The sequence below is a fragment of the Microtus pennsylvanicus genome, chromosome 10 (assembly GCF_037038515.1).
Source record: "Microtus pennsylvanicus isolate mMicPen1 chromosome 10, mMicPen1.hap1, whole genome shotgun sequence".
NCBI classification, from domain to species: domain Eukaryota; kingdom Metazoa; phylum Chordata; class Mammalia; order Rodentia; family Cricetidae; genus Microtus; species Microtus pennsylvanicus.
The window spans coordinates 47,769,703-47,796,599 of record NC_134588.1 but is presented as its reverse complement, the minus strand read 5'-3'; the positions used below and the strand labels follow the sequence as shown (position 1 = coordinate 47,796,599).

Genomic DNA, 26,897 nt, shown 5'->3' with positions numbered 1-26,897 from the left:
ACTTGGCCTCAAGTGCCTCTACCTGCTGAGCCAGCTCACCAGTCCAGGCGCCATTTCTTAATGCTGTTGAAGTGGGGGATCAAGTTTCAGCTTCAGATTTGGAGGGGACAGAGACAGTCAGGTATAGTGGTGTGGTGAGGACTCTAGCATGTGGTAGGATCGGGTGCCAATTCTAACTGTGCTGTGTGACTTTAGAGGCTTGATTTCACTGATCCTGATTAGTCTCATGTAAGATATATGCTAGCTTGTGGGCTCCTTGTGTAGATCAGGCAAAGTGATGTATATACAGAGCTTCTGTCTCCCCCAAACATTGGCTATTAATACTTACTGCTTTAACATGGTAAAAAAGTTACCTAATTCTCTTCTTGAGAGGAATTTCCTTTGAAAAAAATTTAGAGGAAAGAACATAAAAGCCCGGTTATGGTATCTCATGTTTGTAATTCCAGCGCTGAAGGGGCTGAGACAGGAGATTTACTGTGAGTTTCAGGCTAGCCTGGATCACAGAGTGAGATTCTGTCTCCAAGACTAAACCATAAAAAAGATGCTTAAGGGGCTGGAGAGATGGCTCAGAGATTAAGAGCATTGCCTGCTCTTCCAAAGGTCCTGAGTTCAATTCCCAGCAACCACATGGTGGCTGACAACCATCTGTAATGAGGTCTGGTGCCGTCTTCTGGCCTGCAGGCATACATACAGACAGAATATTGTATACATAATAAATAAATAAAAAAAGATGCTTAAGTTGAAGAAAGTTATAACCGAACACTTTGTATCACCTGGCTTGCTCCCTAGACAAATGAAGGATCTTGAAAACTTTACTGTGTGAATATAATTCCCCATTTGGGAGTATAGAATTACCTTTTAACTTTGTCTGTAATGCCTGGTGTGTGTCCCTGAAAATATAACACTAGTTTCACCTGCAGTGGCATGACCCTGAGTTTGCTAAGTGTCTTTATAAGTATAACAATCTTGACATCATTCTGTGAGCTGAATCTTTTATTCCCCATCACTGGTACTATCTTCATCTTGTGTGTGCAAGTGTGCATGTTCATGTAGGTCTCTGTGTGTGTCTGTGTGTGTGTGTGTGATTGTATATGCACATGTGTATGTTTGAAGGATTGTTTCTTTTCTTTTAACACAAAAAAAACTATAAAGTTTCAAAGCAGCTGGGGTGTGGGTTAACACCATTCTAAATGGCAGGCCTGCTGTTCGTGGGGAGGTAGAGTGGACTGAAAGTTTAAAAATAACCTGAACATTAGAGACTCCTGTGAATTCTACAGCCCAGAGCACTGTGAGTCTGTGGGTGTTTTACCTGCTGGAGTGCAGGCAGGAAAACAAGTTGAGAGGCAGGAGGATTTAAATTTGCCGAATCCTTTCATGGCATGCGTTGGCAGTAGAAGTAAGTGTTCACGAAGAAGTTGAAGCCACTCTTAAGGTTCAGGATCGCTAGTCCTTGGAGGTGCGGCTAGTGTTAGCTCTCGATTCTCTGAATACTCAGTTCTGGGTCACACTAGGGTATACCATGCAGCAGACCCTTGCTTTCTGCTACTGAGCTCAGTCCCCTTTCCCTCTCTGATGTCTCTCCTTCACTGACCCCCTCCGGATTTGGCCAGTAGCTTTTCCAGGACTATGGGATGGGCCCACAGAAAGTTCAGAGGCTCGTGCATTTCAGATGAATTTGGTCATCTGTTGATAGACAAATCAGTACGTACAAAACCATACTCAGCAGGGGTCGGTGTGAGCAACAGCCTGCCTTTGGGTGCTTGAAGAGTTTTGAGGAGTTGGAACAGGTTTGGAACCAAGACTCAGGTTGTCAGGACAAGCGTGGCTCTGAGAGACTGCAGTGCAACAAGTGTAAACGAAACTGAAGATGTGCTGGAGTGCACACGAGGGCTGGCTGCCACACTTGGTTTCTCAGGGAGTCCTGGGATTGAGGGGCCTTTGCGCATGCGTGTTCATAAACAGAACTGGGGCTGAGCGGTCGCCACCTAGCGGTGTCACTGGCTGCAGTGACTTGGTTCTGAGGACTGTCAGCCCCACCTAGAGAGGCTGGATGTGTTTCTACCCTTGGAATTATAGACCCAGAATGAGATAAAGTGACTCGCTCCAATCTCTGTTGACGTCAGTTAGAGACCTTGCAGGGTTAAGACAATGGGCTGTAGAGTTAAGTCAACCTGGGGCTGGCTTTCTATGTCACTAACCATCTGTCTGACTTTAAGGAAAATTATTTGCTCTTTTTTAGGTCTAGTGTTTCTTACCTATAAAATGGTGATTATAATAGTACCTACCCCATAGGATTATTCTGAGAAATAAGGAAAGAAAAAGCAGCGCCTTCAACTTAATAGCTTTTAATATTTATTACAATTGTTATGAACCTTTATGTTGTAATTATTCATTACTTTCAAATTGCATGTATGTTAGTGGATGCTAATTATATAATTGATGTTTCATTATGATGTTTCCTTTCTGTTTTATCTTTGTGTGTGTTCCACAACACATATGTGGGGGTCAGAGGACAACCCGCAAGAATCAGTTCTCTCTTTTGGCCATGAGGGTCTCAGCGATCAAACTCAGGTCATTCGGCTTGGTGATGCTGAACCCCCTCTCGAGCCCCCAGTTTTTCTATAACCGCAGTCTTACTACAGAGTTATGATTGGCCTTGGACTAGCATCATTACTTCCCTAGCCTCCTAAGTGCCGAGATTATACTTTTGTTACATCACACCCAGGTTTAATTATGACATTTCACATACTAATTTTTGCTTCTTTGATGTGTGTCCATGTTTTCTGTTTTTTTTTTAACAGCCCTGAAATTTGCCATATGAAGTTGTGATTTATTGGGGAATAAAGGGAAATAGCATACCTGGGAGTTTGGGATTATTGTATTAATCATTGACTATACATGGCAAATTATTTAGAATAATGTGACTGAGAACAGAGCGGTTCTGTTAAACAAACAAGCAAACAAACTTAGTCTTTTAGAGAGAGAGTGTGGTATTGTGAGTATGTCTATGTCCACGGAACCGGATTGCTAAGGGTCTTGGGATGGAATATTTCAGAAATTCTTGTTTGATTGGTAATTAGTTTTCCACATTTCCCAATTTAATTAATCAATTAGCTAATTTTCTCAGCCTTTGGCATGGAGTCAAGGGTCTCCCACATGCTAGGCAAGTGCCCTCCCACTCAGCCACACTCCCAGTCCTGTTTCCTATTCTTCTGAGTGTCTGAAGAAAGCTTGTCATGCTTTTCATTTGCGAGGGCTGAATTAAGCCTGCCTGAAAGCTCCCGATAGCTTAAAAGAATCACTTGCATGTCTGTACACCTGAGTGGCAGATCAAATCAGAGCTGGCTCTAGGTGGGATATATATCTAGGATAGGATTTTTCTGTTTGTTTGATTTTTGCATCCAGGGGCAGTGATGCCTCTTGTCATGCAATTCTTTTTTCAGGAAAGAGACATGATGATGATGTTTGTCTTTTTTTTTTTTTTGGTAGAGATAAAAAAATAGAACCAATTAAGACAGTCTTCTTTTTTCCCCCCATTTTTGTTCTGTTTTTCATTTTCTGAAAATACTCTTTATGTGAGGATCTCTAGGTCTTCTTTAACAACCCATTCCCCAAATATTAAGTTCAGCCCTGCTCTGGGCCATGAGTCCTCTAACTTTATAACAGATTAAATAAAAAAGGATGAAGCTGCTATGGTGCTGAGATCCCAAGTCAGAACTGTCTGACCTCTTTCAGGAGAGATAAGCAGCTCTTCTTAATATAAAAGAGGAGATGATCTCTATACTAGAAGTAGAGACCCAAAGCTAGATCCAGAATATGAAGGAAGGACAGCTCTCGCGACGGGCCAGATGCCTATGGCTAAGTCACCATGCACCCACCTTTTTTTTTTTTTTTGGTTTTCCAAAAGGAGTTGGAAAAAGTCCATTTATTCATTCGACTAGCTATTTTATAAAGGCTTGCTATGAAGCTAATACAATGCAGATACCCTAAGTAAAATTACAAAGGAAAAGACAAAGTTCTGTGAATGTGCGGGAAATGGGGGGGGGGAGCATGGAGTTGGAGGGTCCATGAGAGACACATGGAAATTGGCTGATGATGAGCTGAGGGGCATTCCAGATGAGCCTCCAACAGGTGCTGGATGAGCAGAGGCATCGGTGGGAGCCACGTTTGCTGTAACTGTCATTGCGGTGGAACATGATGTGCTAGGCACTGGTGTGGAAGAAGAGATTCAGGTTTTCTGGAATTGGTGGGCTAAAGTGTTTGGTCACTCTATAGGCAATGGGGAGTCACTAAAGTTAAATGATTGACAGGGACATGACATCCCAGAGAGAAAAACTGTAATTTGAGGAAGACAAACATGGCTTGAATTCACATTGAGCTTGGGATGATCAGTAGTAGATTTACATCATTTCATTGGAAGGTGGAGGTGGAAGAGGAGAGCTGGAGGCAGAGATGAGCATACTAGGCGAGGGTCGGAGCTCAAAGGGAATGACAGGGGAGGGAAGACGAAGAGCCCGAAGACTCACGGAGCGTTCCGCACAGGAAAATGAGAGCAATGAAGAGTCAGAGATGGGAAGAGTGAGAAACTGGGAGATCTGGTAACTGGGGTGTGAAGAGGCGGGGTGGTTCTCGGGGAATAGGAGGAAGCCTATTGTGCCAAATGATAGAGATCGGTGAGGGGAAAGGAGGCTTAGATTCGGACTGTCCTCCGTCATTGGAGAAACGTAGTGCAGGTTTGGAAGCGGGGCAGAGGCACAGCAGGCGAATGTCCTTCCCAGGTGTATGGGCACTTCAAGACTAGCCTTGAGTCCGTATCACATGGGGGTGCCTTATTCACGCTGATTATTTTATACCAAGTGGGTGTAACCAGCTGCTCAGTGTAGGAGAGAGTGGGAGAGAGAGGGCGTGGTGATGGACAGGTGGTGGCTTAATCTGCTGTTGATTCCCACCAAGAGGGCGCTGAGAGAGGCACGATTGGTGAGTACCGGAAACTGGCTCTTCTCTCTGGGCCTCGGGATCCTCCCAAGGCCGTGCTTCAGCTGTGAGCAGCTTTCTCTGCTTTGGGAGCCTAATCTTCCCGAGAATCCTGCAGGCAGGGAAGCTAGAGAAGAGTGGCAGGGGCAGCGTCCACTCTGAACCCTTCCTTCCTTGTTCTAGTCCGAGGCCTGACACACAGACAGTGCGCAGCATATATTTGCTGAATGGATGAATCAATCCAAGCCCAAGCAGACTGAGCGAGCTTTGCGCAATGTGGGCTGCGTTGTTTCCTGAGTCAAGCGACCACGTGGAGGTGGGTGGATGGGCTGCTTCCGGTAGTTGTTCCTACTCCTGGCTCACCCTCATTTGTAGGGGTTGGAACTCTGCTGAGTTTCCTGCTTAACTTGGCCTTGGCAGAGAAGTACAAGTGGACCTCTAGGTCGGGAGTTCGGCAGTGATGGCAAAGAGATCATTTCTTTCCCAAGGCTCTGAATCTCCCCCTCGGACTTTCTCAGTGAGAGTCAATATCTAGTAGGTTCAACATATTTACTCTTTTGTTTCGTCTTGTTCAGACTGAAAAGGGATCTCATTTGATGGCAAAGAATGGATTGAAAAAGCGAGGACACACCTCTGTGACTCCAGACACAGGACGTGCAGATAGAAATGCAGACTGTGTGGGGTCTCCGTCATTCTGAGCGCCCATGCTACGGGCTGTCCTTGCAGGCCGACAGTGCTGGGATCTTGTGGATTTCCTTTTTCTGGTTGGCTTCAGCTGGAAGGCCTGTCTCCTTCTCAGCTCTTCCCTAGGGCTCTCTTATTCCATGTCCGACTTTTAGGAGAGAGCCTTTTGGGAATTAGTCTCCTCTGTTTCTCCTTTAAACTCTATGTTCTTAGAGGTTCTGACTATGTCTAATTTATCTTTGAGCCCCAGACGTTCAAGAAAAATGCCCAGCACATGAAAAGAGCTTCATGAATATTTCGTAAGTGGGTTTGTGCATTCATGAATTTGTAAACAAAACACCAAGCTCTCTCAAGTACCGCAGCCTTTGGATTCCTGAGACTGGTCTCTAGTGATGCCCATTCCTTTTCTTTCCTCTTCCTGCTGACCATTGAGCCAAGGGCCATTGTACATGCTACTTAAGCACTCTGCCACTGAGCTGCATCCCTGGTCTTGTCTTTTTTGACATATGTCTTGCTATGTATCCCAAATTGACCTCAAAGTGGAAACTCTTCTGCCTCAGCTTTCCCGAGTGCTGGTATGTGTCTACCACCATGCTTAACTTCATTCCTCATTTTGACCATATCTTAGGCACTTGTATGTCTCTGATCCTCCATCTACCCACAGTTCCCAAGTCAAAGCCATCCAATGACTGTATTTTGTCTTTTCTGAAACAGAGAGCCACCAGTTAGTTACAAGATGCTTGCTGTGTGTGGCCACGGCCACAGCGCCATGGATGAAATGCGGGGGAAGCACTTACCCAGCACTTATTGTGTGCCAGGTACTGCTCCAAGAACTGTATTCTTGTCAACCAGCAATCTTTCATAACAGTCCAGCGGTGTAGTGGGGGATATATTCTTACTCAATCCTCTGGGAGACTCTCAAAGTTAAGGTCATGTCTTACTTCTGCAAGACTTAAGATCATGCCTACGACCTGACTCTTAAGCAAGGGAGATATTATTTGACATACACCACCTTCATAGTGGTCGCTACCTTAAGGAATCTGAGGCTTATAATCAGGAGATCTGACTGCCATTTCCCAGTTCTGAGCCATTGGAAAAGTTCTTTATGCTCTGGGCCTCAGAGAACAAAAAGAATATGTCTCACATCCCTGCCGCAAAGAAGCGATGTGATACCCTTAGCACGGTTGTTACCGAAGAGATGTTGAGTTGCCATCAAAGGCTGGGTTCAAACATTCCTGTGGGCAACTTTTCAGCTGGTTGATGGATTGATAGGTCTTGGTGTTCTGAGGTTTCTCAAGCTGAGGTTTGGGAGGTGCTGCTTCCGGGCTGGACATTATTATATAAGGATGCGACAGTACATTTTTCACCCGAGCAAGGCTGTGTGGTGCTGGGAATGCCAGCAGCCTCCTGAGATGTCTGCATTGCCATCCTGCTCTCTGCTATGCATTTGCACATGGTTTCCTGCCAACGTTTTCCTAAGAACCCACTCCCAAATCCTTTCTGCATTATGTTCCTCAGAGCACTGTTTTGCATAAGAGTCTATTTCTTGGAAAAGCTCAATAAGGGAAAATGGAACAAAGGGGGCTCTGATAGTTTAAGCATAAGCTATCTGAGTGTAATTGGCAAGGCAAGGCAGAGGAAAGCTCAGGGATGGAAGGCGGGGTACAGGCCTTTAGCCAAGGCCCAGGTTTTCAGCTTCCTTGGTGATGGGCTAAGATCTTATATGGAGACGGCCCAAAGCCTGAGAAGTTTGGAAAAGTCTTTATGAATGAGTGGAGTAGATTCTCTACTCTTGCCTTAGCACGAACTCCCATGTCCTGCCTGGCCTGGGGACACTGTGGTGGTCTTGCTTCCTTCCTTTTACAATGAGACTGACACAACTCCCTATTGATCGTCCTCTATCTTCCCTGACCCTTGAATTGTTCACAGAAGTATCAGGAATAAAGGATAAAGGTTTTGAAATTTAATAATCTTCATATGATTAATAATCTGGAGGAACTTTTTCACCTGCTCCCTCTGCTTCTGTTGAATTCTGAGTCTGCAGATCACAGCTTGAAGGGAAACATGTAGAACATTTGGCTGTTTCATCTTTAATCTCCTTCCTCCACCATCCGTACGTGCGTGCGTGCGTGCGTGCGTGTGTGTGTGTGTTGGTAACCTTTTGCCCAATGTGTGGGCCAGATCTTCTTGAGAACTATGAGATGAACTGCTTTGCTTTGTGAAATCAGGGGTTTGGATCTCAATAAAGTCTCACAGGGGACTGACAGGGCTGGTGGCCTGAGGTCAATTGTTAAGGAAGTCTGGACTCTTAAGCTAGTGCCTGGGGCTGCTGGACTGCTAAGTACTTGTGTTCAGAGTGTTGTCTCACAAGTGACCAGTAGATGGTGCTCTGACAACAGGGAAAAAAAGGCTTTTGTCTCTCTGAGGCTGAGAAAGGGGTTTTCAAAAATGGTTTCAAAACTGGTTTCCAGAGTTCTGATCAGTTGCTGATTTTCCACACTTCCATTTGTGGGTCTTCAAGAGAACAGAAGAACCGGGGGGGAAACATACTTAGCAGATTTCATCACAAGGGTCATGATGGCAATGATCAGATCACTCTTGGTGGTTCCCTTTTGCATGGTGCCCAGAGCATTTAGACATGGACTGGATTCATCTTCAGGATAGGAGGCAGAACATTTCCATAGGTTTAGCATCACTGTTTCTTCTCTTGATGGTGCACAGTTTGCAATTCTGCAGCATGGTTATTACACATTGAAAATCAGTCTATCAGACGTTTACTCTCTGCCTCTTATAGGGTCTGAACCAATATGTTCATGTTTCTGAAGCTCTGCTTTTTTGTGGGTTAAATCAGCACCCTAATGTATGTTCTCCTAGGCTGACCTGAGAGGATTGTGGTGATGGCCATCTGTAGGGATTATGTAAATTGATAACTATATTAATCACTAATGTGATTTGATCTTTAAAACTATTCCCACCCGGCCAGTTTCAAAGGAGAGGAGTATAGACTATGAAGCCAGTATAGAGACCTGTAGATCTCAAAGCTCTTAAAAGCGACATCCAGGTTGGGAATGAAGAGGGAGGAATGTGTCTTCCTCCAGCTTTGCTGTTCTTAAACCATGCCATGATGCTATAGATGCCGTGATATTTTCCCTAGACTGCTTCTCCAAGGATTCCCATAAACTCCCCTACAGAGTCATTTCTAGTCCCATGGGAACTCTCCCAGGCATTTATGAAGCCTGCCCTTTAGGAGTGCAGGGAAGCTGGGTCCAACCCCACTAAGGTCCCATAACCACCATGTATATTGTCTTGCATATTCAGGGCCTCTAAAGAATTGCAGCAGTCACGCGGAACTCAGGGTATGGTATAAAAAGGAAAGAGAACCAGTACTAGGTCTCTGATGGGTGGGTAAAGAGATGAGTCGGGGTCCTTAATCATCCTCAGAAGCACTGTTGTAGGTCAAAGGCTAATATGCCACTTAACAGCTAGATACGAAGGAAGGCATGGCCAGGAAGGAAGGAAAGGTGTGATGTCTCCACACGAAAGTGAGCGTTTAGAGCAGAGGCAGCAAAGCTACACAATCTCATTTAAGTTCCGAAAGATGCATCATTTATGTCATCATCCATATGGCTCATTATTGAATCCCCAATGTTTAAAATAGTGTCTGTTGTGGGGAATGCATGTGAAAATATTTGTTAAATGAGTGATTGGTAGGGCGTCTGTGCTACGGATTATGGGTCTCCTGGGAAGCGGCTGCTTTGGTCCCATGAAGTTTACAGAGTCCTGAGAGAGGTGCTTGTGACTACGTCTAGGTGACTATCCAGTCTTCATGGTCAACCCCCGCTTCACTCCTGCCTCCTATAAAGCTGGTCAGTACAGTGAGATCACAGTAACAGGCAGAGATGACACACCTCCAATAATAATGTGGCTTGAAATGGGCTCCCGTGAATCCCAGTGTCAACATGCTGTTCCTAAGGGTAGTCATAAGAAGTGACTGTGTTGAGACCACTTCTTTGGATTTCTTGTACACAGATCCCATCTCATCACACACACACACACACACACACACACACACACACACACACACACACACACACACCACTCAGCACTCTCATACAATAGGCATGTGTCAGTGCTCACGTGGCCTTGCCCACACAGACACACAGGAGTAGGGGGATACACGTGCCTCACACTCAGACGCCACCTCCCCTCTCGCCAATTAATTTCACACAGGGATACTGTCTTTCAGTCCTGTGCCACCACACTCACCCATGACTCCCAACACCTGGGCCTTGGTCAGCCTTTGCTCCGTCCTCAGCCAATGGCCGCCCTCGTCTCTTCCATTGCTCACACAATGGATACAACTATGTGTTGAAGCCAAAGGGGGGGGGGGACCTAGCAAACTGTGTTCCAGCTAGGTGAGGACAATGGGAGGGGACAGGGATAAACTGCCCATGGGGTCTCGTGTGGATAAGGACAAGGTTGCTAGACACAGAGCTTCTTTTTCCAGGGTTGGAAGCTTGCTTTCCCTACCTCTGCAGCTCAGACACTCGTTTTGTTTTGTTTTGTTTTCCCCTCTGAATGGAGTAGATCAGAGAGAGTCAGTGAATCTTATTGGAAAGTAAAAGGTGGTGGTGGGTTGGAAGACCCTTCTGTTAAGATTTTGAGAATTTTGAGGGAAGTTTTGTTCAGGCTCACCGTCTAGGGACTGGAATATCTGGGCCACTTGCCACGAAGTAAGGCACAGGGTTCTGCCAGAGCCCAGCCTTCTAGGTGGCCTTTTAAGGTCAGACAGGACAGAAGATCCCAGAGAAGCAGATGCCACAGGGGTCTGAGTCCACAGAATGTTAAGTGCTGGTTTAAGAAGAGAGTGTCGTCTTTGCCCTGGGGAATCCCTGCTGGTGGTAGTGGAGCCTTAGAGAGACTATAAGGATCCTGGCGAGGGGTATACAAGGTTCCTTCTCTCCACGAGAGCGGCAGCGAGCAGAACACTATGCAGGGCATTGAAAGAGGCACAGCACGCGGTACCCTTCTGTGCCAGTGCCAAGGAGAACGTTCCAGGACAGGTCCTTGATCTGTTGCAGAGATTCCGCAGGCACCACCAGCTGCAGCCCGCATCTCTTCTGCATCATTCGAGGGAAAGGCAGCTCATCCTTGGACCCTTGCCTAGGTAGCTTCTGGTCAAATGAATCTGTAAGCCAAACCAGCCTCACCACGCTGGACTCTCAGGGCCCCTCCCCCGCATCCCTGCGTCCCTCTCGGGTTCTTGGCCACCTTGCTGCGCTGCTGCGCTGTTGTGCCCCGCTCCACACCGGCCTTTAAGCATCATCTCTGCTCCCTCTAGCCAGGCGGGCCGGGAGGAGGAGGGTGAGTTGGTCTTTGGTGAGGAAGTTCGGTTCATGGATAAGTCCCATGTCCTGCCAGCGCTAGCTAGGCTGACTGCAACCTGTTCCTCGCCGTGAGTGCTCGCCCGCCCGCTCGCCCGCCTGCTCGCTCGCTCGCGCTCCCGCCCTCTCCCAGGCGCAGCCGCGGATCGCTGTTGCATGCTGATCCTGGGAGGCGGCGGCGGCGAGCGCTCTGGGCGGATGCTGGCACTTGGGCTTCGCTGCTCTCTGGTTGCTGCTCAACTTCTACCCCAAACGCAGGAGTTGTGAAGTCATTTGCCCCTCTCCGGCTGGATCGACTTCTTATCTTCATTTCTCCGGCGTTGCGGTTTACGCAGGAACCTCAGTACCGCTCTTCCCCCTCCCTCCATCCCCCCTCTCTCCAACCTTTGGATGCGTCTCTGCTGGCAGATTTAAAGAGCCAAGTCTTTGACTGTGGAATTTCTTAGATGGACTCGCAGGGGCTGGCGTTCTAAAGCATGCCAACGTAGCTGGCCCTCGGCTTTTTTCTTTTCGTTTTTCTTTCAAAGTTCTTTTGTTTTCATTTCCTTCTTCCTCTCTACCCCTCACCCCAGCCAATAAATCAGCAAACTGTTACCTAGCAGGGCCGGTGCCTGCCTTTCTCTGAACCAGGTGGTACGTGTGCCAGAAGAGGAGCTATGTTTGAGGAGCAGCCTACTCCACCCCTCTCCGGTCCCTGAACACCACCCCACGCTGGCATTTTGGGGAAAATATTGCCTCAAGAAGCTGAGCACCCCAAGCCCTACCCCCTTCTTCTTCTTCTTTTTTTTTTCTTCTTGTGGAATGGAGCTTCGCAGAGGTTGCCTTTAGATTCAACAGTTCAGAGCAGGGCTGAAGAGCTTGCAGGGGTCCCCAGAGGCGGTGGTCCCTGCGCCTGTGTGGATAAGGCTCTGAGTCTGGCTGTGTCTTTTCTGCCTCTTGTGTGCGGGTGTTCGGCGATCACCTTTGTGTATCTTCTGTCTGTTTAAACTTCAGGATGGCTCGCTTCGGGGAGGCGGTGGTCGTTGGCAGGCCGGGCTCAGGCGATGGAGACTCGGACCAGAGCAGGAACCGGCAAGGAACCCCTGTACCGGCCTCGGGGCCAGCAGCCGCCTACAAGCAGTCGAAAGCGCAGAGGGCGCGGACTATGGCTTTGTACAACCCCATTCCTGTCCGGCAGAACTGTTTCACGGTCAACAGATCCCTGTTCATCTTCGGAGAAGATAACATTGTCAGGAAATACGCCAAGAAGCTCATCGATTGGCCATATCCTTTCTTGCCCACCATGGCTTCCCTCTCCCCCTTTGCATTCCATCGGGTGAGGGGGGGGGAACACCTAGCATGGAATTTATTCCCCACCCCTTCCTGGTGCCCAAATTTGCCCCTTTGCTGAAGTGCACACTACCTCGTTGCATCCAAGGGGCAAGCCTGGTACCCTGGAGACCTGTTTGGGCACTAGTGTTTTTCAAGGTAAGACTTTTGGTTTTTGGCTTATTCTCCGTGTGGAAATCTCTAGCATACCTAGGTGCTTGGTGTTGAGGTATCTGCCCCTTTCTGGGTTTGGCTTTGTCTGTTTCTCGGCCACCCCCAAAGCTCCAATCATTCCAGAAGCTGCACTCCATGTGGATTGACTTACCTCTAATCTCAGGGTTTTCTTTCCTAATCATTCCCCTCTTTTCCTCCACTTCTGAGGGTTAGTCCCTCAGCCCCCATTCCTACCAGCTGGGAAGACACTGACACTATCTGCCCAGCAGAGAAGTTGAGGCTCTGGGAGGGGATTTATCAGCCCAGAAGCTTCAAAGAGCCTGAGTCGAACCCATGGATAGGAGTAGACAAATGCATACTTACAAAACAGGTCTTGGACTGGGGACTCAGCTAACTCTGGAGACTAAGTTTAAGTTCAACTGAAAGTGAGTGGCTGTCAGGTGAGGTGATCCTATCATCACAGCCTATCATAGTTCAAAGTTGGCGTTCTCTTCTCAGGCAAGGAGGTGTGCTCACCTTTCCTCGACTCTGGCTTGCTCCTCTTGCTTCTTACTGTTTGACACACCCGGTTGCTCTGCCAGTACCCTGAACCAGGCAGATCGACTGGGCCTGAATTCATCAGCTGAGGGTCAGGGGTGTGCAAACTAAGTACCCCTAAAGCCAAGGGTACTGCTCTTCACGAAGAGCAGGTGGGTCATCTCCAGTGCTGGTGGATTCTGGGGGACAGGCCATGAAAGGGGCTGCGCTGCAGGCTTCACCAAGTGCACTAAATGCAGGCTGCTGATTAGGCACCTCACTGCCTGCTCTGCACTAGGAATTTGCATGCCTGACAAGGCCATTAGGAGTTGAGGGTGGTGGGGTGTTTCAGGGGATTCTGGGAGGCAAGCCAGTGATTGGTGTTTGAATGTTGGCTTGGGGACAGGGACTTTGGTGCATGTGGAGGTACAATTCTTGGGAAGAATGCACCTGCAAAAGAGGCTCCTCCTCTTTCCCCCCATGCTCCCTCCTCTCCAACACTCCTTTCAGGTGTGCAGCAGTAAAACAGCTGAAGGAAGCTGTGAGGAGGCGTCTCAAGTATTAGCCTGTAAGTCAGCTCGGTTCCTTCCTTCAGGGTCTGGATGGATCTCTGACATCCCCCCCCCCCCCACTACCACAGTTTTTGGCCTTCTTTTTTTTTCCCTCCCAGTTTCCTGCTTCAGCAGCTTCGGGATTGGCTGGCGCATGGTGCTTCTAGGCAGCACCTCATTAGAAATGAAGAAGCATCGCTAAGCAGTGATGCTTCCTGCTGTTCACATCCTCCCACAGTCACCCCCCCTGGCTGGGTTTCTCCCTTTCTCCTCCTGGTTCTCCAGTTCTCACCTCCCCCCTTCCACCCCCACAGAGTGATCTGGGCCATAGAGTGCTTGGGTTGAACTATCTAGATGGGGGCTTGGGGCGGGGGAGGGGCCTGGTCCCTGCAGTCATGCCTGGCAGTGAGCTGCACAAAGCGGACAGATCGCATTGTGTTGCATGCTGCGGCTGCGAATACTGCAAATAACTCATCGGAGCAGTACCCCTCTGCTCTCCCAGTGAAAAGTCCCCTCCCTTGCCCGCCTTCTACAGTTCTTTCAGATTTCCCACCCACCAGGTGCCGCTTTGCTGTGACCCTCTTAGGACACCCCCCCCCCCGACGATCCCCCCTCGTTTGCTTGCAGTAGATGAAGCAGCTTCTCTGACCCTCACACGGTAAAGTGTGGCTGCAGCCATCCTCGGCACCTCGGACAGCGCCACTAAAACTCCAGGGCTCCCTAATCACCGGGTGCTGCACATTGGGTACTTCCGGCTGGGTTCAGATTCCCAGGCTGGGATATGAATCACGTTCCCTACACCATGCCTTTGCTTCTTTGCCACGTTTTTTTCTTCTGCTGCAAAGACAGGTTTCCCACCAGCCGCTGTAAGAGCAAGGTGTCACTGAGTTTTATGCCTTCTTTTTTTTCTTGTTTGTCAAAATGAACTAATGAGAGTCAAAAGACAGACTCTGGAGGGAAGGAATTTTACTGTCATGCTCTGTGCCTTGGCCATAAGTCCTGTCCCAGACATCTTTGCTATCCCCATACTTAGACATTTTGCAGTGGTTCTACAGCCTGTAAGTTGTAACCTGTTCAGAGAACATCTGCTAAGATGTTGGGGGATCCTGGTTGGATTTTTTCCCCTTCTGGTTGTACAGTGGAACTGACTAATGTATTCCCTCCGGTGATGACCACGTGGAAACATTGCGCCTCTGTGGGCTCTGCATTTTCTGCCAAGCTGCATCTAGGCTAGTCTCACCTTCCCTCCAGTTCTCAACATGCAGTTTCCTCCAATATCTGCTTCATCTTGTAAATCAGTGTGAGGAGCAGTTACTCTTAAAACTCTCTGATTAGGCTGTCTGGGTTCAAATCCCTGCTCCTCCAGAAGCTCCATGACCTTGAAAAGTTACTTCGTTCCTCTACGTCTCAATTTCCTTACTCTTAAAGTCAGGGTGATGATAAAGAGTTGCTGGGAGAATTGAAGGAGTTAAATGTGTCTAGGGCCTGGAACATCGCCTAATTACCTAATAAGCATCCATTTTTATTAATGGAATCCTTTGGGAATTTCTGCACACCTGCAAGGTGGGACTCTTAGTTCAAGGTGAAGTCATTTGGATTCTTGCCTCTCATTGAGATCGAGGAGCCTCATTTGAATCACTTGAGAGCTTGTTCAAAACCCAGACTCCTGGGTCCCGCTTCACAGCTGCTCAATCAGGTCCCCAGGTGATTAGTGTGTGTCAGCAATTGACTGTATTCCTGGTTGTGGTGGTGGCCGATTTAAGAAGGACTTTGTTCTTTGTAAGGGCCATATTTTTTACTACAGGAAAATTGTTCAGAAATGCTGTTAAGACAGAGTTTGGTACTGATAGGCAATCACACACACGTGACTTTTGATTGCTGTGCACTATGCTCTGTGGTTTTTTTTTTTTACCTTTTTCTTTCTTTCTTTCTTTCTTTCTTTCTTTCTTTCTTTCTTTTTTTTTTGGTGACAGAAAGTCACTGAGGAACTAAGATGTTAAGGTGCTTTTCTCATGTGTCAGACATTTTAATTTTGTTGATCTGAAGGGATGAGCTAAGTAAAAGACGTGATTTAATTTGTGCTCGTAGGAGCCCCCCCTGACTTAGGAGGGCTTTATATTGCCCTTAATGGGAGCTGCCTAGTTCTAATTTGAAGAAAAATGTCTACATGTCTACAATAACCCAGATTTGGCATGGGAGATGGTGGAGGAGCAGCAGCCCACTCTGAATGCATTTCCTTTTTCTTAGAAGCTACATCTGCATAGGGAGATAATTTTATTTTCTCATGACACTCTCTTCTGCAGAGGATACCATAGCCTTTTTGAAAATGCTAATCTGATTTAAAATGTGGTATCACATTTTATGGAATTCTGTTCTTTCTTGCTTGCTCATCTAGTAGATCTAACAAGAGTGCTCTTTCTTCTCAGGCATTGGCTATTCTGAAAGCTACCCACTGGTCCCTGTGCTGCACACTGCCATTCTGACTGTTCTTAGGAACAGTTACCCTGCGGGAAGACACTTGGGATCTCTCTTAGAGTTTGGGAGACAGCCCACTCTCGTTCCCACTTTTCCTGGTCAGAGGTAAAGGGAAGAAATGGCGTGTCTAACTTGGAGACTCTACACCATAGATGATCAGTAGGAGATTTTCCCCACTTCACCTATTTGGTCATCTCAGCAGGGAAGCACGTGTTTAATGTGGAAGTGAACATAGTTCCGAGTAGGAAGATCAAATACGTTTGCAACCTTTGAGCTGATGAAGAGGTGGCTGTGCATACATGATTTCGTGTGGAAAATCTCAGTGTCTCTAGGAGCACTCTGGATATGGGTCTGAGGCTATGTGTGTGTATCACAGATTTCTCCCTGTGTGTTGTTCAATGAATTGTAAATTTATTTGGAGGATTTTCTTGAGGTTTACAGAAAGAGTAAGATCTCTCATTTTGGCATATACTCTTCTTTTCTAAATAAACGTGCCTTGCAAGCAAGTGATAAGAAGTTCGGGTTTGATGTAACTCCAGTGGGTCATGAGTCTTGGCTGGTGAGAGAGTGGGATTGAACAAGGATGAAGTCTGTAATTAAACCCTGTGGTCAGATGGTATAGAGCCCTCATGTTTTCCGTTGACTTGTGCATAGATACCATGGCTGTAGTTGGCCCAGGAGATGAAGGATAAAGATCTTTGCTTTCTGGGGTTCCAAGAACAGTCTCTTGATTGCCTATTTGTTTTGTCTTAAATGAGGTGTTGCTGTGAATGGAACATCTAAGAATCTAGTAGCTGCTCAGTCCTACAAGGCTGGGTGTCTCAACTGGCCTTCTGGATATGTTGGAATCTCAAGTAGGCTCCAGGGCCAATGAAGGAATGGATGTGTTGACAAGGCGAGAACAGGCAGGCAAAGAGCAGAGCAACCTTCCTTCTTTCATTGTCCTTATCGAGGCTTCCAGAAGGAGGTGTGGTTCAGATCAAAAGTGTACCTTCTCACCTCCAGATCCTGACGCCTTCCAGCCTCACGGTGTGTATCAAAGGCTTGTTGTCTTTCTGCCTCAAGGTCACAAGTGTGCCCTTCATTTCTGGACTGTAATCCATTCCAGGTAGCGTCAAGTTGACAACAAAGAATATTGGGGGTTGTGGGTCTTCTGGAAGCCTGGCCAACAACAATAGTAAGGACCATTTGTAATCGGTATACAGCCTGGAAAGTGAGCTAGAATGAAAGACTTTGACAGGAATAAAATGTTTGAGGATGAAGGCAAGCACATCTTGGATGTAATAGTTTTGTCTATTGGTTTGCATGCTATTATTCTTCCGCCACCCCACTTTCCTGCAGTTGCCTTCCTTTCAATAGGTGTAACACACAGTATGAGTTAAAAGACAAAGAGAAAATAATGAGCATAGGCCTTTCTTCCTCCTAAAAGACCTGGGCTGGATTTAGTGGCTCCATTGAACACTGCTTATCACTTTTCAGCCATTACTGTACAAGATGTAGGTGACACCTCGCCACTTCTTTCTTCTCTCATAAAGAGAGAACATCTGGTTTCTTGTAGACTTTGTACTCTTGCTTAAAATAAAACTGGATCAAGATTTGCTAAGCTATTTAAGCTCTTGCAAACCCATTGACTCTACCTGTTGAATAAGCAGCTTGTTGGCCTTCCTAGTCCCCTGCTCAGGGCCATCAGGGAAGCTGCACTCACAGGATCTCACCAGCCACCTGAGTCCAGTCCTGCAGAGGACAGAGTGCTGATCTGCTTACTGCTGACCACAAAGACACAGCAGAGTGGACCGAAATGCAATATAACTGATACTCTTTTTATTCAGGGAGACAGAGGGCAGGTCTTCCCTTTCTTTTTCGGCCCAGCCTTCTACCCATCATTTTATCTTTCTGTATATCTCCCTCTCTCATTTTTTAGGTTCAGCCATTGTGAATAATTCATTGTCTTTGTGGGGTTTTTTCCCCCTAGAATTTTCAAAACAGACGATGGTCTTTTGCAAAGGGCCAGTGTCAGAAATCAGCTTTTTCTTTTAAGTCCTCTCTTGTCCATGGTGAGCCTGCGATACAGAGAAAGGCAGCAGTTAAAACCTTTCAATGTGCTATTTCTTGCTGTTTTTATAATGACTGTCTCCAGGCTGTTGCATTTGATTACCTTTGGCGTAGGGACCACGGGTAAGAAGAAGGTATTTATGGCTCCAAGTATTTGTCAGACTCCTCATGTTAATTTGCCATTTTCACAATGATAAAGGGTGAACCCCTGATTGAAGAGGCAGGCTTCTATAGACATTTTCAAGTCCATCGAGAATTCAGATTGGAATTGGGGTGGGGTGTTGTAGAAGGTCCTGCTGCTGCTGCCACCTCCTCTGCCACCATCATATCACGTGCCTTTTAAATCAATCCCCTTTAAAAAAGGTCCAGAGATATGAGAGCGATACATCATTTCCTTTATCATATTCTAAGCCTACACAGAGAGGACTCGTGTGGGCTTCCCAGTGATGCCTCTAGCATCAGTCTTAAGGACAGAAAGTACAGCACCAAGTTTGTAGGCTCCTCTGATCTAGTGTTCTCTTGTACGTGCAGCTTGTTTCAAGGACATGTCTGTGATGTGTCTTTACTCAAGGAGTATTTTAAATGTTTCTTTAATTGGCATCTCTGGCCAGTTCATGCTCATAAACTCTGATGAATCCCATATCCCTGTCTCTGGAAAACAAAGAATAACTCGAATATATGTCCTTAAGAGGGAAAGACAAGCTACATGGGAGAAAACAGCAACACGTGGCTTTAAAAGTCATTTATCTGAGACATCCCCCAATAAAGCAGTGACAACTTTCAGTGTTGTTTCCTCCCTCACCCCTGAACCCCAGGCTTGGGAATATAGCACTCGGTCAGGTGCCAGCCTCAAGTTTGTGCAGGGCTTTAGAGAGAGGCCCCGTGTTGTACCTGCACCAGGTGTGGTCTTTTGGTCCATGAGAGTTGAGCTCAATCACTGTCACAGCTGTGTAATATCAAGGCTTCACTTTCTCCGGGGCATTGGTCCTGCTGTGTTTTGTCATATCTGCATGGTATCTCCGAAGAATCAGGAAAGTATGTTTGAGGCTTGTCCTTCTGCCCTTCTTGGGGGGCACAATAACTCGAGAGGTAGCTGCGCAGTAGGCAACTGGTGAGTGGGGAAATAAGTGCTCTCTGTAGCATCACGAACGGGTCTTTTTGGTGATGAGACTGTGGTGTATCATTGTCGAGACGCATGGTGGTGTGAGTGGCCTCCTGGACCAGAAAGGAAGCTCTGGAAACTGTAGGGAGGAGGAACATGCATCCTCCACAATCCTTCTCAGTCCTTAGCTTCTCTGTGAGTTGAAAGTTTTTAAACTGTGCCTCTTCCCTCAACTTCCACACCATTGTCTCACGGGGCTGGTTCGAGTGGAAAAGCATGAGAAGAATTTTCCACAGGTCCTGACATCCTGGCCATTTCCAGCTGTGTGCTGGTGGGAACCAGTTTGCTGCCTGCCATCCTGTTGTCCACCATCTCTTTCCATAGGGGATTTCCAATAGCAGCAGGGCTAATTCCTCATTTGGGTCCTTTGTGTTAGAGTCAGATGTGTGCACTCTGCCTGTTTCATGAAGACATTGTTTTCCAAACTCTTACATTGTCTCAGAATTGCCTGGGCAGCTTATGAGAAGGCAGCTCGGTGGGTCCAGCTCTGGGAATCCCTGACTCAGTTAAGTCTGAAATAGGACCTGAGAGTTCTCATTTATCACAAATTGCCAAGAGCTTTGCCATTGTGGGCCTTGGAAGCTACCATACAGCCGGTGCCTTGTCATAAGAATTGTTAATTGGCCGAGTGGGCATGTCTTTAATCCCAGTACTCAGGAGGCAGAAGTAGATGGATCTCTGAGTTCGAGGCCAGCCTGGTCTACAGAGCAAGTTCCAGGCCAGCCAGGGCTACACAGAGAAAACGTGTCTTAAAAATCTAAAAGAAAGAAGGAGAAGAAAAAAAGAAGAGTTACTAGGGAGGTTCCCCAACCTAAACTTGTCTCTGATACACTAATTTGGATCTCTGCTGTGGACAGAAAACTATTCTTTGGGCTCAGACGATGAGACTTCCAGATCATTCTATCAAAGTGATGATGAGCTCTTGGGAATGGGAGTATGACTCACAATTTTATGACATTATTAACTAACTTCGAGTTAGTTTATTTTATTCTTTTTGGCCTTACAACCGAGAACAGGCTCTTCTGGGAACGGGCATATCCATTTTAATTCCAACACCTAGTATGATGCTGGCACCTGGCAAGTGGTACAAATTCTTTTGCTGAATGATGTATAATTAAATATGTTGCTATTGATTTAACAAGCATCAACAAAGCGGTTATGCTGTCTCTACTATGACTGTGACTCGGGTCTCCAGGACCCATGCTCTCTGGTGGTAGTGTGAAGTACTAGCTACTGGGAGAAAGTCGGGGTCATTACATGGAAACTGGCAAGTTCCCAAGGACAAGTATTACTGCACACTTTTCTTCAGAACTGCCCCAATTTCTATATTACCAACCGCAGGCTTCCCTACTGTTAAAGAAAATACAATGTTTATTATTTGAATTTTTCTATAAGAAAATTAATTGGCACCCAGAGATCTACAATGTAATGACAACTGAGGTTCCTGACGATGGCCTCTAGGCATATAGAATGCTGGAGTGCTTTCTGAATATTGCCAATCAAGTGTTTATTGAACTATGGTCAAACAGTCTGAATGGAGTATGAGCTGCATTCTGAGCTTTCACAAATTATAGTCCACATCCGCACATGAAGTAGTTCTTTGTCGCAACCCATTAATTTTTTTCCTTTGAATTCATCAGATGTTAAGTTATCTCAAGTTTTCTTTTCTGGCTCTGCTGTATTGCTCTAGACGCAGCCCTTTCTGTCCTTTCGCACAGAATTGGTGTAATTGTCGTGCGTTATCATCCATGCCATCAGGTGATGGGTGGGTCTCAGTGTTTTACAAAGGATGGGCATTTGGATTCCTGGGCAAGCTCCCCAGTTGGTAGCTGATGGTACACCTTATCACGTGCTTCTTTCTGTGAAACAACATTGAAAACAGCCACCTACCATTTCCAACAGAGCTGGGTCTATCTGATCACGTCTTCTGCAACAGGACTCTGAGCATCTGCCTGTTGTGCCCTGAGTCCCTTTCCCTTATTCTTTCCCATACTCATCTGCCATTTTTTTAACCAAAGTCAAAGGATGCTGTACTCTAAAGATATTATTGTGGAATGATAGTCTTCTTATTTTCTTAAGGGTCACTCTAAATTTTGTGAAACTTTAGAGTTGAAAATGACCCGAGTGACTGCCTAGATGGTCCCTAGGTGACTGTCTGAAGTATTGGGACTATTAGATCTCTTTGGTACCCTGTTGTTATGTGGCTCTCTTTCTCTTGAAAGAATACACATACAATTTTGCACTCAGGATCAGAGTTCCATGAGAATTTTAAAAGAACTATTGTGTTAGAAAAGTCTCGCATGCTTGGGTGCTGGGATACTGGGCTCTAGGAAAAATGTTCCCTAACTATTTGCCACAAAAATCAAATCTCATGTGACAGGAACCATGTGTGAAAGGGCTCCAGGGAAGTGTTTGCCCAAGACAGATTGTCTGACTGCCACAAGAGCGTTTAAACATTCTCTCCAGAGGACAGAACCTGGAGCCCTTCTCCATCTCCAGAAAGTCAACCATTTTGAATTAATGACAAAATGCTTTCTGCTACTTAAAAGCCTTAAGAATGAGAACTCAAAACGCCCCTCTAGAGCTTCCTTGTGTTCTGTTTGTCCCTTTCGTTTCTGTTGTATAAGGAAATGCTGATCCAATCCACTTATTTACTCAATGTCCCTGTGGCACTGTGTACCACACTAGAGCAGAACTTAATGTGGTGGCAGTTATATTTTGATTTGTATTATCCAACAGGGGCACTCTATGTGCTCTTAAATTTTATCTGGTTTTAGTTAATTTAGATTTAAATATCTACACGAGGCTTGTGGCAGGGGCAAATAAGCCGAGAAGCTATTTCCTCTGGGGCCTGCCATTTATTAACTTCGGGATTGAGTTTCCTTGGCTTGGTGTGCAGGGTGTCTCAGGACCCACTGCAGCTTCCACAACCTCCATACGCACTGTGTTCTAGCCAACCCTCTGACAGCAAAGGCAGCTATCTTTCACCAGGCTGCTAGGTCCTTACACTTGCTCTTCCCATTGTCTGACTGTAGGATTGTCCTCAGAGGTCTTTCCGTCTTTGACACCTTCCTTGATTGCTCTTTTGAAGAATAAGACCAAGCTTTTTTTTTAGGTTCCCATTGGGTCCCTTGTTCATTACATTGCCCTAACACTTCCCATATAACTTTTGTACTGGTTGAAAATACCTGTAAGGGAAGAGTCATTTTCTATTATTATTCTTTAATTACCCAAAATAGAACAATATAAACATATTTGTTTCAGTTAATATACTTTTGAACTCTTTTTTTTTTTGAGAAACGGTGTTAGGGTGTTAGATTTCTGACTTGATTTTAGTCAACTGAAAACTTACATTCTTTTCACATCTGTCACAGATGACAGAATTGTTCCCCCTACTTTATACTCATTTTGATTTTTAGGTTGAGATTTGGGATGCTGGGTTTGTTTTGGGTACTTTGATGTTGCCACCCACCCTGCAGGGGTCTTTTTCAAATGGAGAAGAAAGTTAATAGTCACCTATGGTCACCAAATCCCAGCCTTTCTACACTTAACAAATCAACAGCCACAAGACAGGTGTTCCTATGCACATCTTCAGCACGGGGAAACTGAGGCTGAAGAAGGTTACATGACTTTTCCAAGGCCATCTCCAGTGAACTGAACCCAGCTGTTGGGATGCCAGCATTTCATTACTGGTACTTTCCGTCACACATTCGTTGTCTCTGGACAGAGCTGTTTAATGAATGAGACCTCCACCGGCTCTGTGTCATCTGTGTCATTTGATAAGCAAGTGCTCTAAGAGTTGAGTCGAATAATTAATAAAAATATGGTTAGAACTGGGGACGCCCTTCTGCTTATCTTCACTGCGATAGTAAGTACTCCTTGACCGCTCAGCTTTTTTCAAAGTTTTTGAAACTGTTCTTGAGCCAACTGATACATCTCTATTCTGTCTGCAGAAATACTGTGGAAGATATCACTGTCACCATCAGTACACACTTTCATGACTATTCCACGTCTATTTTAAGCTAAGGTGCAGCATCTTGCTTTTTCCAAAATCCACTTCTGGTATGGTTTTCTGAGTCTCAGATGATATTTAACTTTTTTTTTAACTACGTAGTAAAAGACCTCAGGATATTTGCCACCATCTAGTCTAAATGAACTCAGCTGATGAACATAGTGCTTTAGAGTTCAGGGTCTACCAGTCTCTTGTTCAAAGCATGAGAGTGCATCATTGTTAAGAGCTTGGCTTCTGGACTCAAATCTCAATGCTGTCTCTGCTGCCTCCTAGCCATACGCTGTGTCAACTTACTTTGCTTTGCTCTGTCTCAGAGCTCCCAGACATGAAGTGGAAAGAGTGATTTTACCTATAAGGAGCATCGCGTTGGATTTTTGTCATGTTTAAGTGAGGCAGTGCATATAAAGTCTAGAGCATAGTGACTGGCACCAAATCAGCTGTGAATGACTCTTATCAGCATCTAGTTAATTATGGATGATTTAGCATTAAATATCTACCACAACCAGGTTTTCCCTTTCTAACATTATTGCTTTCTCTTGACTTTTGGCCAATTTCTCACTGGAGTTTTGGCATATATCATTCATGTGACCTTAGTGTAGGCCTCCTCAGTGACCGGAGCCTCAGGGTCTCGCACCTGAGACGAAGCTCATCTGCCCTGCCAGGTTAACCTTGTAGGACTGTTTTAAGTCTAGCATTCGCTACTGTAGATTAAGGTCCCCTGCAAACATGTCAGGATTAGAACACGTGTTAATGATGATACGCTCCATAACAATCTATCATTTTTAAAGCATTTATGGTGTGCCAGAGTACTGTGCTGAGTGCTTGGCATAGAAAGCCCCGCTGAAGTCATTCCTTGTGACCACATCACAGATATGCACAGTTCTGCAGTCTGTATTCAACATTCAAGGATTAAGGCGCGGAGAGATTAACTCACACTGGCAACTGCAGACCTGCCTAGTGTTTTTTAGCTGTTGCGCCTAGATAGTTTTACATGAAACCTTTCTTCTTGCTGTCTTACAACTACTGAGTTTACATTTTAAAAAAATAAAGTTTAAGGCATTTATATTAAAACTGGTCTTCTTCTGTGTGTTTTTCAAATGCTGGGTTTCTACCATTATTTTCCTTTGGGACTCATTCAGATTTATAATTCAGGAAAAAAATCTTGAAGAGAAATAATGGAATCGAATTTTTCTAGAAAACCTCTGATGAAAGTCGATCAGGTGTTCAAAGCCATTAACAGCCTTAAGCATTGGATTTTTGTTTTCATTTCTATAAACGGTAGTTAGATAGTTTACATGGCTTAGTTGGAGGCACATGGGAGGATCCCTGGGAGAGATAGTCCTAGCCTGGCTGCCTGACACCTTCTCAGGGGTTGCTAGCTTTTCAGTGAACTCTGTCTTGTCAGTTGGGTTTCTTGGATCTGCAGGGTCTCTGTGTTCTATTGGCAAAGAGAGTTGGAATGAGGTTCTGTGAACTGGAGACAAAGATTCTGAAAAGACTGGAGTGTTGTGTGTGGGGTGGGACACCCTGAGCCTTTGAAAGTGTGCCCTGTGTGTTCTGTGTAGACATCTACCCTGTAATCCTGCAGGCTGTCCTACCTGCGGGAACCAGATGCTGGTGCACATGAGCATGGATGGTTAGGATGGATCACTTGGCTCCTGGAAACCAGACCGAGGTCTGTGAAGCAGTTAGAGAGCAGGCAGGAAAAAAGTTAAAGAAACTGTCTCTCCATTCTGCTAACTTTGGAGTCTATCTGCATGGAAATTAGTGTTTGTGAAATAACTGAGCCATATGGATGCTCTGAGATGCATGTGTTCTCCTGGTCTGTTGATAGAGGAGCAGTTGAAGGGCGTGGGTTTCTCTGGAGGTGGAGTGAATGGGTGGATGTGGCAACACAGGGAGGGGCAGGTTTGGGGAATATGGGCCTATGTAAATTCAGAGGTCTGGACATGTTGGCAAAATGACACTCCCTTATAGAGAGTTATATGTGCGAGAATTTACTTTTGAGGTCACGCCCCTCTTGAAGTTCTGTGAATAAGGCTGTTGCATCTCTGGACAATCTCTCTCTCTCTCTCTCTCTCTCTCTCTCTCTCTCTCTCTCTCTCTCTCTCTGGTGACAGAGGGTAGGAAATGACACCCTGGAATATACAGGTTGTGGGCTCATTTTCATCACAAATATCAATGGATACACTCAAGGTAACAAGGCAAAGAAACAGGTTTTAAGATATTAGAGTTGCCTAGAAGCTTTGCCTACCTCTGTTTGGAATGAGCTTTGTTGAGAACCATATTCTCAGTAAGGTAGGCCATTTCTCTTTTTCTTTTATCTTCCTTTATTTCTATCATAGAATCTTATCAGCATTCTCTAGAGACTCTTCTAGGCTATAAGCTCTCAGGAGAAGACAGAAGAAAGTAACCTTTAAGAAATGCTTATTGTATGATGGTTACTCTACAGTGTATTTTATTTATTTATTAAAAATTTCCACCTCCTCCCTTCCTCCTATTTCCCTTCCCTTCCCCCCTCCCCCTCCCTCTCCAGTCCTAAGAGAAGTCAGGATGCCCTGCCCTGTGGGAAGTCCAAGGCCTTCCCCTCCTCCATCCAGGTCTAGGAAGGTGAGCATCCAAACAGGCTAGGCTCCCACAAAGCCAGTCCATGCAGTAGAATAAAAACCAGTGCCATTATCATTGGCTTCTCAGTCAGTCCTCATTGTAAGCCACATTCAGAAAGTCCGGTTTGATCACATACTCCATCAGTCCCAGTCCAGCTGGCCTTGGTAAGCTCCTATTAGATCAGTCCCACTGTCTTGGTGGGTGGACACATCCTCCATGGTCCTGACTTCCTTGCTCATGTTCTCCCTCCTTCTGCTCTTCATTTGGACCTTGGCAGCTCAGTCCAGTGCTCCAATGTGGGTCTCTGTCTCTATCTCCATCCATCGCCGGATGAATGTTCTATGGTGATATGCAAGATATTCATCAGTGTGGCTATGGATAATGCCAGTTCAGGTACCCTCTCCTCTGCTGCCCAAGGAACAAGCTGGGGGACATCTCCTTGGACACCTGGGAACCCCTCTAGAGTCAAGTCTCTTGTCAACCCTAAAATGGCTCCCTTAATTAAGATATCTACTTCCGTGCCCCCATATCCACCCTTCCTCCATCTCAACCATTCCATTCCCCTAAGCTCTCCCCAATATTCCCCTTCTCCCTTCTCTCTCCCCATCTCCCCTTACCCCCACCCCATCCCCACCCCTGTGCTCCCAACTTTTGCCTGGCAATCTTGTCTACTTCCAATGTCCAGGAGGATAACGTTTTGTTTTTCTTTGGGTTCACCTTCTTATTTAGCTTCTCTAGGATCATGAATTATAGGCTCAATGTCCTCTATTTATGGCTAGAATCCACTTATGAGTGAGTACATACCATATTCATCTTTTTGGGTCTGGATTATCTCACTCAGTAAAGTGTTTTCTATTTCCATCCATTTGCACGCAAAATTCAAGATGTCATTGTTTTTTACTGCTGAGTAAAACTCTAAAGTGTATATGTGCCATACCTTCTTTATCCATTCTTCTGTTGAGGGGCACCTAGGTTGTTTCCAGGTTCTGGCTATTACA

General features: G+C 45.9%; 1 protein-coding gene across 7 annotated transcripts in view; it reads left to right on the top strand.

Annotated features, from left to right (window-relative positions):
• The window catches only part of Cacna1e (calcium voltage-gated channel subunit alpha1 E), a 470,658-nt gene that overhangs the window by 150,612 nt on the left and 293,149 nt on the right, over positions 1-26,897 (top strand). For all 7 annotated transcript variants that reach the window (XM_075988277.1, XM_075988280.1, XM_075988276.1 and 4 more), the window contains exon 3: positions 12,036-12,305. In XM_075988277.1, coding sequence (XP_075844392.1) covers positions 12,036-12,305 — 270 coding nt within the window. The remainder of the gene's footprint in view (positions 1-12,035; positions 12,306-26,897) is intronic.